This window comes from Trachurus trachurus, assembly GCF_905171665.1.
Source record: "Trachurus trachurus genome assembly, chromosome: 1".
NCBI lineage: Eukaryota > Metazoa > Chordata > Actinopteri > Carangiformes > Carangidae > Trachurus > Trachurus trachurus.
The window spans coordinates 2,334,239-2,349,603 of NC_139891.1; the positions used below are offsets into that span (position 1 = coordinate 2,334,239).

The 15,365-nt window shown below is 42.6% G+C and overlaps 1 protein-coding gene across 2 annotated transcripts in view; it reads left to right on the top strand.

Moving 5' to 3' along the window:
* LOC310990808 (ras and Rab interactor 2-like) overlaps positions 1-15,365 on the top strand; it is a 51,067-nt gene that overhangs the window by 12,271 nt on the left and 23,431 nt on the right. For both annotated transcript variants that reach the window (XM_083978330.1, XM_083978331.1), the window contains exon 2: positions 9,206-9,359. In XM_083978330.1, the coding sequence (XP_083834456.1) occupies positions 9,291-9,359 (69 nt within the window). In that variant the 5' untranslated portion in view covers positions 9,206-9,290. The remainder of the gene's footprint in view (positions 1-9,205; positions 9,360-15,365) is intronic.

The following is a 15,365-nucleotide window of genomic DNA, read 5'->3' on the forward strand; positions in this document are numbered from 1 at the left end:
GAGGATCAAAGAACTCCTCACAACATCACCTACCTTGGTGTACTATGATGTAAACAAGAGGACAGCAGTCTCGGCGGACGCAAGCAGCTACGGGATAGGGGGGGTCCTGTTGCAGCTCCACGGTGATGACTGGAGACCGGTGGCGTACTGTTCGAGACGACTGACTGAGGCTGAAATGAGGTACGCTCAAATAGAAAAGGAGTGCCTAGCGAGCGTGTGGACATGTGAGAGGTTTCAAATGTATCTCTATGGCTTGCCATCCTTCAAACTAATCACCGATCACAAACCACTCATCCCTCTAATGAACTTCAAGGACCTTGACAATGTGCCTCTCCGCTGTCAGAGGCTTCTGATGCGGTTGATGAGGTTCAACCCAGAGGCTGAGTATGCTCCAGGGAAAACCCTGGTCGTGGCAGACCTGCTGTCCAGGAGCCCGCAGAGGGACACAGAGCACAGTCCAGCCAGTCACACGGATGTGGAGTGCTACGTTGCAGCGGTGTTGAGCAGCGTTCCTGCATCACCCAAGAAAATGGACTGCATTCGGACAGAGACAGCGGCAGATGAGCAACTGCAAGACGTGATCAGGTACATACAGGGGGGGTGGCCTGAACACATAGTGCAAACACACACCAGCGTTAGGGAGTACTTTCCTGTTAGGGATGAACTGTCTGTTAGTGATGGGCTGGTAACCAGGGGGTGCAGGATAGTGATACCTGGAACAATGAGGTCAGAGATGCTAGATCGTATACATGAGGGCCATCTAGGAGTTAACAAATGCAGAGACAGAGCCAACGCTTCAGTATGGTGGCCTGGCATGGCGTCTCAGATTACAGCTAAGGTAGAGAACTGTATGTACTGTCGTGAGCAGAGGAGAGCACAAAACAGAGAACCTCTCCTGTCAACGCCTCTTCCAGATAGGCCGTGGAAGAAAATTGGCATAGATCTATGTGAACATGAGAGAGAGAACTATCTGGTTATAGCAGACTACTACTCTAGATACTTAGAGATACTCCACATGCCAACCACAACAACTACACAGATAGTTTTGAAACTGAAGGCCACATTTGCTAGACACGGGATAGCTGAAGAGGTAGTCAGTGACAATGGGCCACAGTTCAGTAGTGACAGCTTCAGAGACTTTGCTCGTAAGATGGACTTTATACACACAACCTCTAGCCCCCATAACCCACAGGGGAATGGCCATGCAGAACGTGCAGTCCAAACGGCCAAGAGGATTCTGAAACAACCTGATCCCCTGCTTGCTCTCATGGTTTACAGATCCTCTCCACACAGCAGCACAGGTGTCAGCCCTTCTGAGCTCCTGATGGGTAGGAAGATCAGGACGACGCTGCCCACCCTGGAAAAGAACTTACATCCAAAGTGGCCGAACAGAGAGCACGTCAGAGCTCGTGATGCTGTGGAGAAAAGCAAACAGGCGTTCTATTTCAACAAGCGCCATGGTGTGAGGCAGCTCACACCACTACGGCAAGGAGACCATGTTCTCACCAGACTGGACAACCAAAAGACCTGGACCACACCTGCTGTGGTGGCAGGTGAGAGCACCACACAGAGATCTTACATCATCGAGACAGAGCAAGGAGCTCTGTACAGGCGAAACCGTCGCCACCTTCAAGCTGTGCCGGTTGAGGGGGCCACGGCGACAGCCAACACGAGCCCTGAAAAGGGCCCACCAGACACTCAGGCAAGCCCAACAACAAGACCCCCGGGTCCAACAGTGAACACTGATGGACTTCCCCAAACCAGGTCCGGTAGACCTGTCAAACCTGTCTGTAGACTTGACCTGTGAGAGTGAGAGAAATATTGTTTGAACTGTTCATTGACCTAAAAAAAAAAAAAAAAGGAAATGAGAAGAAAAGAAATGACAATGTTATACATAGTGTTTAATGGTAAATGACAATGTTATACATATTTGTTATACATTATTGGTAAACGCTAATACACTTAAGTTTTGGGTGCACGTTCACACTTTAGCCACTAGTGGGCACTGCTGTTATTTGGCTTTAAACAGATGTTGTTGTTATTTGCACTAAATAATAAGTGTTATAGTTTAGGGATTGTTGCAATATCCAAAAGGGGGAGATGTCATAGGCGGACTACGTCAGACGTACTACGCAGAGTAGTTACGTGAGACGTGAGGAGGAAGGGGAACTTGAAGCGGGAGTTTACGTTGGGGTTTCAACACAGTTGTTGTCTGTACTACGAGGAGAGAATAAAAGGTTTCTGAAAAGCACACTTTACACTTTCGGCTCCCAAGTGGCTCCTCAGATTTTATGTTGCTTATCACCAAAATAATGCAAAACTATGTGTAAAATTAATTACTAATGTAAAAAAACAAACATTATATCAAATATTTTCATGTATGCCTTTATTTACTGAACACACTCAACCTTGAATAGAGTGTTACAAAAATAAATTATAAAGTAGGCCTATAAAAAACAAAGTCCAGGGCTCCAGACTAACGTTTCTTTTGCACTTATGGATGAAAACTTCTCATGTCAAAAAAAAAAAAATCTAAATCAAAATAATCAATCAAAATTGTCAATGCTGTACATCCTGCATACAGATGTGCCTGTGCAGGTTGTTTGTGGAGCCTGCTCCATATGAGATTTCCACCTTGCACAATCTACACTCTGCCTTTGAACTGCTTACTGCTTATTTAAATGCCCAAATGCCCCCCCTCCGTTGGACGGTCAGACTGTCAGATGGGGGGAGGATAGCAATTTGAACGCATTAGTGCGATTTAGCGCATTTGTTTATTACTGTCACTACCCTACCTGTGCCTGCGTGAGTGCCCGCACCAGCTAGAGAGAGAGAGGTGCTGCCACATGGCTCGTGCTGGATGCGCTGGTTGATTAGTTCGTTTTTACCCCCTTCCCCCTTCCCCCGTCGATCTGTGGCTTTCACTACAACAAGCAGAGGAGAAAAAAAAAACTAAAACGGCTCCCAATGAGGAGCCGGCTCCCGTCGTTCACTTCAAAGAGCCGGCTCTTAGAGCCGGATCGTTCGCGACCGACACATCACTAGCATGCAGTGAGAAGCCGGGAGGAGAGGAGGGGCGGCCGCTATAGCGGAAACTGGCACCGGTAGTAATCCACGGTAGTACCGTCGTGTAGAATTTCTAGTATAGTAGGAACCGTTACGTTTTGGCACCGCGGGGTACCGTGGCTACCGTGGGTATCGTGCAACTCTACCACATTCACGCGCATCCCTTGGCTGCACACACAGAGAGGACCGCCCCTTTATGCCGTTCTCTCTCCTCATTGGATAAAGGTTGTAGGATACAAGGAAGTTTTTCTCCTCGGCTTACAGCAGAGCAGAGTGACTGACAGACCCGTGTTTCAGACCAAACACTCTATATAAGTGATCGCTGTTGGAAGATAGAACTATTTAAGACTTATATTAACACAAACATTCCGCTTACTTCTGCTTTAATGGATTTTTACGGAACATTAAACATAAGAATGGTTGAATAATGTCATTAAAACCCTAAAATATTCCACCTCCAGGTCCATCCAACACTGAACCTATTCATCAGCTCTGATGTAGGACAACACAGCCTCACAGCCGTCTGACACCCACTGGGAGAAAATTAGGGTCTCACCATCAGTTTGGGCTTTAAAACCAAAATAGCACAGGGCGTAATGGAGTCCTGCTGTTGAGCTTTGTTTTATGATCATTATATAAAACACAATGAAAACTGTGTGTATGAGGGGGGTGGGGCTCAGTCTATTGCTGTGTCTGAGCTGGAGAATCGTGTGTTTTATGGACACATATGGACATGTATGCGTGTTTACCTCAGGAACAGTGTGTCTCTGTCCTGCAGTATGAGGGGCTTCTCTGTGAAGGAGCGGTTTACACTCAGATGTGTCTTTGTTTACTTGCAGCTGAGGCTCACACACACGCACATACGCACGTACGCACGCGCACACAAACACACACAGTTGACAGCTGCTTGGTGTCAGTGCTTAGAGAGAGATGAACATGACAATAACTGTGTAAGAAACTTTAATACAGTCTTTGGTCTGTCTATCATTTTGGGATCAGTAACAAACCTGTTTTGAATGGTGGTAGTGGTAGTAGTTACTTTTGAAACACATAGACTGCACAGTGGCTGCTGTTACTGCAGTGAGAAGGAGATAGGCACATACATAGGAAATACGTTTTCTCACTCATGTTTACATGGGGTGACAAAGGAAATCATAATTCATGTCATCTATCATCCAGGTCATTTTGGAGCTGTTGGATGAACTAAAGGCTGATTTGGAGCAATTCACATGAATGAGTTAGTTAGGGCCACGGGCAATCGCACCGGGCACTGGTCCCAACAGCTATGAAATAGCTGCAGGGACCAGGACATATTATATATCAAAACGCGTGTCCTGATCAGGATCGGTGTGCTATTACTTTTCTCAACAGTGTACGAATTTTTCGCGACGTAAAATTTTTGCATGTAAGTCAATGGGACGGGCGGAAAAAAAAGACCGAAAAAGACCAATCATTGGAGTTTAACAAACGTCTACTGCTCAGGCATACTTTCACCTAGAGACTCCATTTAAACTTTAAACAGTAGACACAAGTCTTGTGTATTGGCGTATTACTCCACGTTTTGATAGGTCATATAGTTTTTGATCAATCCCTGTTCAATGACCATGATCATTTTTGGAGAAATTATGAGATTATAATGGGTGTGTATTGGACGGAATGTTCGTGTCAGAGTGCGTGACATCATCGGTTAGAGTGGGAGAGATGCCAGAAAAACTCCAGATTTTTTCTCTTTCCACACTCGGCCCGGCCACAATTTACACTCTACACACATAATTTTTTCAGAATTTGTAAGACAAACTTGTCCTGTCACTCATCATCTGCTCAAAATATCAGAGAGACTTACAGAATTTAAACTCTGAGCCTCTAAGTGCGGCCACGTCTGTCTCTGCTCCTCATTGACTCCAATACAAATATTTTCTGAGAGAAGCAGAACGGCCTGATGTTTTAAAACTGCCAGCGTCGTCAAAATATTTACTGTAGAAACACCAAATCGTACCAAATCTTTCAGTAAGTCCTTAGAGCAACGTTGATCTGTGTTTTGTTCTGATAGGAGTTACCGTTTTGTCATGCTAAGCCTAATTGTGAGGCCGGTGCAGAGGCAGAAAATGGCTCTTTTTCTCCACGTTTCTGTCTGTCTCAGCCTGCGGGGGCCCCTATCGCCGTGGTAACCTCTTTGATCCTCAGGCCAGAGCTCGTTAACTTCATAAACAATCCACCTGGCGCTCGTTTAAATGTTTATAAACACAGACACAGCTAAATCAGACTGACACAGGATGCAGCTACTAACTAACTACACACACACACAGACTCTAGAGCCAGCTTCATGTGATTACAGTCACACACACACACACACACACACACACACACACACACACACACACACACACACACACACACACACACACACACACACACACACACACACAGGTAACCTAATGTGGTTACAGCTCCTCCATATCAGTGCTTATAGAAAGATGATCATGTGTCTGTCTGATCAGCTCTGTCTTGACCTTAAGATCGTGGGTTTGATTCCCATGTTGACAGAGATGGCACAACCCGCAGTAGCTCCCGTGGCCCATTCAAAATTTCCCGAGAGGAAATTTTCTAGTTATACCTACCGTGGCAAAAATTATCTGCATTTCCTCATGTCTGAGTCACTCCAGCTACTGTAGCAGTGTGTTTTAAGCGTCATTCACTGACATAGGACCAAATGAATTGAAATACAGGTAAATAAAATGCAGTAAAAATACCATAAAGAGAATTCGCACGAAGAATAGATATTTGCACCAAAGGGAATAACAGCAGTATCAATCTTAGAGATGTATGACAGTCTTATAATAACCCATATTCCTCCATTAGTCCTCCAAATAGAGAGTAATACGGTTCCACCTTTGTTCAAAAGTGTCCATTTTCAGTTGTAGACTTGCAGTCATTCGCTCCATTGTGTAGACCCTTTTCAGTCTCTGTACCCACTGATTTACTGTATGGTTGGTGGTTTTGGATCTTTCCAGTTAACAGTTATCATTTTCTTAGCAATCAGTAAAAGTATCCGTAACATGTATCTTTGATCTGATCTGTATGTTTCCTGAGGTATATCTCCCAGCAGGAATATCGATGGGTCCAATGGGGAATTCACTTGTAGGATCTTGTCAGTTTCTTCCTTGACTCTCTTCCAGAATTCTTGGATCTTAGCGCTATCCATAGCGCTCACCTCCAGTCCAATAATAATAATAATAATTTTATTTATATAGCACCTTTCATACATGAAATGCATCTCAAGGTGCTTTAAACAAATCAAACAATTAAAAACAATATTAATCAACAATCAGGCAGTAAAAATACACAGTGACAATAAAACAGTAGCAGTGATAAAACAAAAACAATCATACGAATAAAATTAGGCCAAGTTAAAAACAAATCAATTTGAGGAAAAAATAAAAAGATAAAAGATACCATAGTCAGATCCCTAATTATATGCTCTATTAAAAAGGAATGTTTTAAGTCGATTTTTAAAAATAGAGAGAGTATCTGCCCCACGAATTTGAATTGGAAGTTGATTCCAGAGAAGTGGGGCCCGATAGCAGAAAGCCCTGCCTCCCATACTACTTTTTAATACTCTGGGCACAGCCAATGAATGACAGCTGGTATCGCAGTTACCTGCTCATCAACCGCATTTACTTTCTCTCAGACATTCCATTGAAATAATTATTATTTTAGAAATACAGAGATCTGCTCAAATTATTGGGTTTTTTTGGCTTACGTGTTCTCATGCCTGCCTTCAGTATTATTCTGTATGTATGATCTGATTTGGTCATTCAAGTTTGATGATATCATCAGCTAAAGTGGGAGAAGTTGTCTGAAATTGTCTCAAATTTTTCTCTTTTCCCACTCCTCCTGACCACAAATGGGACTCGCGGCTGTGTATCTTTATGTTTCCTTATGTATTTGTTTTTGTGATGTGTACATGTTACATATTGCTGCTGACTGTACACCAAATAACACGGGGATAATAAAGACGCCTTGAGCCTTGGACGTGTTCAGTCAGACTTTTTCACATCAGGTTCTGCCAAGTAGAGCTGTGAAGATGGAAGACGAGCCGTCCTGGTGGGAGGTTGTCTTGCCCTCTGCAGTACCCAGCATGCTCTCTGATTTATCTGAGGTTCAGAAGTTGATGTATCTGGAAACATTATTCACTCTGCTGTCAAGAGTTTTCATTGGCACTGTCTTCAGTTGCAGATCTGTTACACGATCAACAGCAGGAGGACGCAGAATCATCACATTGTTATTTACAGACATTTCCTCAGTTTGGTCCAGTTCATCTTCATCAGAGTCCCCCCCCCCCCCCGTGCTCTCAGGCTCTCTGTTCCTTTGTCTCTTCACTCTTCTCAGTTTGTGGAAATGAAACCATGTTACCAGACTATCACTTCAACTTTCAGGCAGCCAGGAAACTGATAAAGTCTCTGCTCAGTTCACCAGAGATGTACTGTAGATAAATCAAGATGTGCTATAATTGACTTCACCGACTTCTTTTCTTTAAAGCCAAGAGTTTCTTAACTCAGTGTCAGCACGACAGTTTTCACAGTTGTTGTTGCAGCTAGGGATGTCACAATTACTTGTTTTCACAATTAACCGCGGTATTAAACGGCACAATTAATTGATCGTAAAGATTCCTAAATACCGTCACTTTCTGAAAAAGATTATGTCAGAACCGTTTTGGCAGATGTGCGGCCAAAGTAAAGGAAAATGCACAGATCCATTTATTCATTTATCTAAAGTAACGCTGAAATGGTATAGATGACAATTAATGACTTAAATATTTCAAACACTTCCCCCGGCGGATTAATAACTGGTCCTATATTAATAGATTTGTAATGTAATTATATATTTGACTATATTTGATTTTACACATTCATAGTGTTTTGAAATGTATTGATGCATAATAATCGTGATGATCGTAACACCGTGATTATTTCTCTGACAATAATCGTACCAAGAAAATCTGTAATCGTGACATCACTAGTTGCAGCTGTATGTCACAGTCAAGGCTGAATTCATGAATAGGGTAAAGTTTTGCTTGTGATTATTTGCTAATTAATTTAAAAACGTAGGCCTGTGTTTCATGAAACTACCACAAACAGAGGAACAAGCAATGTTGCATTCTTCATACTGTGACTTCATAAACTCAGTGGGAAGTTATAAATGTGTGTCGGTAAATAAAGCCGAGCAGAAATATCCTTTTAGAGTCAGTTTTACATTTGGAGTGTCTGAAACTACGGTGGTGGTGCCTTCCTTCCTGTGTGAGATGAAAGTGCGTGTGTGGACACTGGACAGACAAACAATCGGAGCATCTCCCTGTTCGCAAGGGCTGTGAACTCCTGCCAGGAAGGGAACGGCTGGTCTAATAGTTTCAGCTGGGCCTGAGAGAGAGACCAAGACAGGAGGGTGTAGGGATAAACACACAGATAGAAGAACACACCATTAACAGAGAAAAACGAAGTCTGACTCAGAATGAAACCGAAAACATACAGTAGAGGAAAAACAAGATTGCATGTCACTTTTCTATGAGCTCTTGTAACCTAATGTAAACGGCCAGTGTATTAAATTCCCCTCACTTTTTTACAGCTTGGTGTAGAGCTGAGGAGTGTTACAAAAGAGTGGATTTGGAAGCAGAGGCCTAAAAGTTATAGCTACGATGGGTGGAGAAGAAGGGCAGCTGTGCTGGAACACAGGCTGTCCAGGATGGAAAATTAATTATGTGTGTATGAGGACATGGGAAGAAAATATAGGAAAGAAAATGAGATTTCAAAATAGGGAGAGAAAGGAAACACTGGAGACAGGTAATGAGAGGACAACGGTTCAGCCAAGAGTAAATAGAGGGTTGGAATGAGATTAAATAAAAAGGACTGAGGCAACAAACTGAGATGAAGGGGTGAGGAGGAAGAGGGGAAGAAGGGAGAAGGCTGGAAAGTGAGAGGACTGGAGAAGTGAATTGTAGAGAGCAAGTAGAGAAGGAGGGGGAGAGACAGAAACCTTCCAGCAGACCAGCACCTCCTTAATACTGGCTGTGGGCAAAGCAGGAATTTCCTCTGGTTGCACCACAGATGAAGTGTCTGGACTGAAGTGTGTTTTTGACCCACAGAGCTCCAGTCCCTGCAGACGCTGTGTCAGACGTAAACACACAGTCGGACGGAAGAGGGACATAGTCCCGAGGACAGGAAGACGACATGGCCTTCAGCGCAGCACCCGGGAATCCCCCCAGTGGCCTGACAGACAGGAGCGGGAGCTTCTTTAAGGTAACACTAATGATGATAAAGTTACTGCTCAAAGTCACTTTAAACACTCAACTTCCTTTGTATCAAATTATTATTTGGGGAGTGGTGTTTAATACACAACAAAACTACAGACACATCGACTAGTCCCACAAAATCTAAACCTAGGCTTCTTCAAATCAAATAAACTTTATTTGTCCCGGGAGGGAAATTTGTCTTGGGCATAATACAGCTGCTTTGTACTTGTAAAACATACATACACAATACATACATTACAGTAGCAACACTGGCACACATATCCAAGAGAGAAAAGAGAGAAAAAAGAGAGAAAGTGCGGAGAGTGCGGAGAGTGCAATAACTAATAACTTATTAGGCCAACGTGACCATATGTGACTCTCTGGCTTCTGAAGAGACTGAATCCACAGTGTGGACAAGGCCCGGGTAGCATTTATCACTCAGACATGCAGACAATAGCGACAGCCAGCTACATGTATGCTAGCTAGACGCCTACTAGCAGTAGTGCTCCTTTCTCATGTGAACCACATCCATCCATTATCACTTGTGCTTATTGAGTTGTTGGGGAGCTGGCTGGCTGACATTGGCTGACCCTGGACAATTTGCTATGCCAATGACAACAATTATGATCAGTGAATAGTAATGTTTTAAAATCAATTTTAAAGTGGACTGTCAGTCAGAGGGGGTTTGTCAGGACCAGTGCTATAAGATATTATGCTGTTAAAGGCTCCATATTATACTGTATTATGTGTCTTTTTGATTATAAAGCAGCTCTAGGTTCTGTATTGATACAGTGAAAATATCAAAGCCTCAGTCCACAGAGAAATGCATTGTATTTAGAAACTGAGTCTTAAATCAGTCATCAGGACTTCTGTAACATTGTGATGTCACAACAAAGTAGTCACATTGATCAATTAAATTGCTGCTGGTGAAAGTAAGTAGTTTATTCTTGATCTCACATCTTGGAAGTCTGAGGCTAAAGGAGAAGTAATGGGGGCAGTTCTTCTTGAAAATGATTTTGAAAGTGGACAAAAAGGAGTTATCTTCATATTGATGCTTTTTTCCCATCCCAAATCTTTTTTTCCTCCTAAATCCATGTTTTCCTCGCATTTTTGTCTTTGTTGATATGGAAACAGTCCCGAGCTCGACAGTCGACTAGTAAGGTCTACCCAGGAAGCTAGAGTAAACAGAGGTAGGCTACGTGATAAAAACACACGGTTAACACTGTTCTCTCATATTAACAGAGTTATGCACACTCAGTGTTGTGTGGTAAGGAACTGGTGGATGTTGCAAAGCATGTGTAGTGATATTTTGAGCATTATATAGAGGCCAAAGTCACGGTTAGAAGAACTGCCCCCATTACTTCTCTGTTTAACTGCTGTGTAGTGCAGCTAGCAGGAGGAGAGCTAGGTCCGGTCTGCACAGATTTTTCTTGGATTTTTTCCTATGTTCGCACTCGGGGACCCAGAGCTGTAGAGCGTTACTTATAAAATGACCGGAATTCTCCTTTAATTACATAAGATGAATTGAATAACATCTTACATAACATGCTGTTAATTGAATGTTGCACAAACTATATCTGATTTGTTTTCAGAATTCTCAAATGATACAAATTATAATCCTCATTTTATGTCCATATTTACCACATCATAAATCCCAATTTCATAGGATCAGGAGGTATTTGTTATATTGAATATTAATTATAGCACATACTGTATTTAAACCAGCTGCAACTTCATCTGTGTATGTATCAGTATGCTGCTTATCCTCAAGCGAACAACTCAAATCTTGTGATGTCTGCTGTCTCAGTAAAAGATGACAGCTTTCATCTGGCTGCAGTTCATTGAGTTGGGACAGATGGACAAAGTAATGCAAAGCTACATGTAGGAAAGATATTTTTAATACTTTGCCTACCAGAGACAATGAACCAGTGAGCTTTTTCCAGCCTCACTACCTCTGTGAAAGTGCTCTCTGTATGTCTGTGACTAAACCAAACACATAGTTTCCCATTGACTCCATCCAGCAGCCCATGCAGAGAATCACTTACCTCTACACACACACACACACACACACACACACACACACACACACACACACACACACACACACACACACACACACACACACACACACACACACACACACACACACACACACACACACACAGAGGGAGAGAGAAAGAGAGACACTGACTCATGTAATGTTAAAGGGGCTGAAGATGAATGAAGCAGGAGAGGTTCATGAAAGTCAGGGACAGTCTTTTGCTGTTGATGTCAGTCTTTTCTCTGCTCGGATCCACTCACTCAGCAGCTCTTGTGTTCACTGACCTTCATTTTAACACTCAGGAATTTCCCATGTCCTCTCCTCTGGCCCTTTTCCGCCATTTTCACTCAAATAAGTCTATGCCTGTCTTTTAGCACAGAGTAATAACTATCCATCTACTTCTTTCCAAGGCTACATTAACCCTTTAAAGGGATAGTTCACTCAAAATTGAAATTCCACTCATTATACTCACCCTCATGTCGACTAAGGGCTGGGAGAAGTTTCAGAGTCCTCCGTGGCTTCTCTGAGTTACAGCGGGGCTCCGTGCAGCACTGCATTGCCATGTGACGGTTGCAAATGGATACCACTTTTCTTCGTAACAAAAAGACACACCAAAAAACATCCAAATACCTCCATAGTGCTCGTATGTAATGTCCATCTTGTATTGAAGCCCCGAAATGCGAAATTGTTCTGAAAAAGATTAAATAAGTCTACATTTCAAGCTTGTTTGTACCGGAAGCTCCTCTTCCTGGTCCGTCCAAATCTCGCGCGATGTGCGCGGGCGTCAGTAATCGCACTGACGCCGTCGCAAATCTCATCGCATTTCGGGGCTTCAATACAGGACGGACATTACATATGAGCAGCATGGAGGTATTTGGATGTTTTTTGGTGTGTCTTTTTGTTACGAAGACAGTTGGTATCCATTTGCAACCGTTATATGGACATGCACTGCTACGCCGAGACCCCCTGTAACTCAGAGAAGCCACGGAGGACTCTTCTCCCAGCCCTTAGTCCACATGAGGGGGAGGAGATAATGAGTGCAATTTGAATTTTGAGTGAACTATTCTTTTAAGGGACCCTGATGAGCTGCTGGGCCAAAGTTACTCCATGCCCCTTTTCTGTACCGTATTGTGCACAAAATTCCTATAATGGGACACCTTCATGTTGCAAAGTTGGTGTATTGATGATGAAAGCGGAAACTAACAAAGTGAAAAGGAAACAGACTTGGCGAATGAATCGTGACACACATGAAACCTGTGATTGCAACATTCACCTAGCCATTGCTCCTCTGTACAGATGAAAACAGAAATCAGACCCGTGTGGAGCGATGAGGAAACTGTCAGTGAATACATGATAGTGATGTCATTTCATCATGTTCTCCCTTTGAAATTTGACTGGAGTTATTTTTTTTCTGTCATCACTGTCTTTGCACCCTCTTCTTCTCCAATGGCACCTGAGCTGTTTAGCAGCATCAGCTGATTATCTCAATGAGCCACTTCTTCATTTTTGCATCGGTATAGTTATGGATATAAACATGATGCATTATTCTGTAGTATCTTCATTTTGTTGATTTCCTCAAAATATATTTTAAGTTTGCAGATCAAGAATGTCTTAAATAAATTGATACCTGATATCTGTTAAAGGTCCAGTGTGTAAAATGGGGAGAAAACCGTGACATTTAGCGTTCAGATTCTAGTTTGCAGCGTTCACTCACTCACTCACTCACTCACTCACTCACTCACTCACTCACTCACTCGCACTCACCCCTCCCGTCGGCAAAGTGACGGTGGCCTCTGAGGACAAAAAAACTTGTCCAAAAATATATATTATAACTCAAAAACCTCTCACTATTCTCTTACTAACTCACTCTCTCTGCTGTTTCCTGCTCTCTGGTTGGCTGGATTTTCCGTTCGGTGCTGCCGTACAAACATGGCGGCGCAAGATGGCTGCAAGACCCTTGTTACTGTATGAAAGAAGAATTATAAGGCTACGAAAACCAAACTAATTTTATTTTATAGTGATTATACAGTTATACAAATATATTCATGTGAACCTTGCCAATTATTACACACTGGACGTTTAAAGGGATATTTCAACATTTTGGCAAATTTGCCCATGTTGTCATAATCCCTGTAGTTTTAGGGGTAGGATCGTTACCTTTAATTGTCTGTGCAATCTGTTTTGAGACCGGCGGGGCAGAGACGCAAACTTCTCAGCTAACACCACGCAGGCTCATGGTATTTCCGGGCTCTCCCTCAAAACTCATCAAATACACAATCCAACTCCAACTCCAAAACGTAGTGTGAGGTGAATGTGCAGGTCACAACTTGTCCATGAGAGCGTTTTGGAGTTGTTGGATTGTGTATTTGATGAGTTTTGAGGGAAAGCCTGGAATTTTTTTAATTTTTTTAAATTTACAGTTTTACAACATATAACAGAGACATTACATACACATACACACACACAACACAAAGACATTCACCAGGAATTACAGACTATTACATATTCAATGTACTTAGTAAATCACTGTGCCTGTCTACACGCTAGGAGTCATATTCATATACAGTATACTGGCTATTACAGTCTGTCTTGAGGTGCATTCCTCTCACTTAAGTATTTTTTAATAAGTGGAAATTAAATTAAAGATAACAAACCTACCTCTAAGGGATTATGGCAATGGGGGAATTTGCCAAAAATGTTAAATTAAAGCTTTAGTACAGCTAGCAGACAATTAGCATAGCTTCAAGACAGGGAGAAGAGACATGCAAGTCCAGTTGTACAGGAGGTTACTCTATTTCTTTGATGGGCATAATGAGCTGGCGTTTCTGCAGGACACCTGGTAAACCTCACAAGAATGCAGCCATGACATAGTTAATCATAAGCATCAATGTAAAACCACTCTCAACCAGGAGTATTTCCCAAAACGATGCAGTATTCCTTTAAGACCCTGATCATATTAGCTGGGGTTGTGCTTTAGTGCTCCATATAACTAAACAAAGAATATGAGTTATGTAATTATATGTCCACATTCGTCGCTAATCCAGCCTTACACCAGGTCATTAATTTGCTGGTGTCAAGCAGAATAGATCCATGTGCTTGATTTTCTTAGACCAACATAAAAACTTCAACTAATGACAGTTGTATCAATTTATCTGGAGGTTATGTTCCTCAGTCCAATAGTTTTTGTCTCTGAGGAAGCTCAGCACAGCCCTGTGATAAACCGCTGTACAAAGAGCTGTTGAAAAGCCAATTCAGTGTGGAATGATGTAACACGAACGCAGCACATCCTCACAATGATGAAACTGAAACTATAAAATGAGTGATGTTTTTCAGAAATGATGAGAAAATGAATATTTTTCTGAGTATAACAGATGCATAGTTTTGGTCTGTGTTGTATGGTGCATGTGAAATCTGTATTTTATTGTTCATACAGCCTCTGAGATCATGTTACTTCAGCTGAAAGCTTGAATTTCCAAATATTCCCTCTTTGGCATCAACCACAGTCTGGCTGCACTAATTGAGGCCTGTAGTTTATTTCTTAGCATCATGTTTTTCAGCTCTCACAGTGCGCAAAAAGAAAGAATCACTCTGTTTGCTGCCAGTTTTCAGCCTCTAATGTGGAGACTCTAATCTTTGTCTCTGTGCAGTTTTCAGATTCCTGTAACTCCAGAGTTTACTTGTCAGCTCGTGTTGTGTAATAGAGTTTTGACCTTAAAGAGAGTGGTGGGGGAGTCTGAGGCTTTAACAGAGCTGGCTCCACTTATGGGCCTGCTAGAGGGAGGGGAGGGGGGGTAGCGGGGGGCCTGTGATTATTGTGGTCTGGCCCACACTCAGGCTGGTGGAGGATATTTTGGAAAAGGATGCCTTCTGCTGGTGGAAATGTGAACTGGGATCTTTGGCTCAAGCGAATATTCAGATAAACATCCAAACCTGGGTTTGACAGCGTTTCTATGTCATTATTGGTGTTTGAGC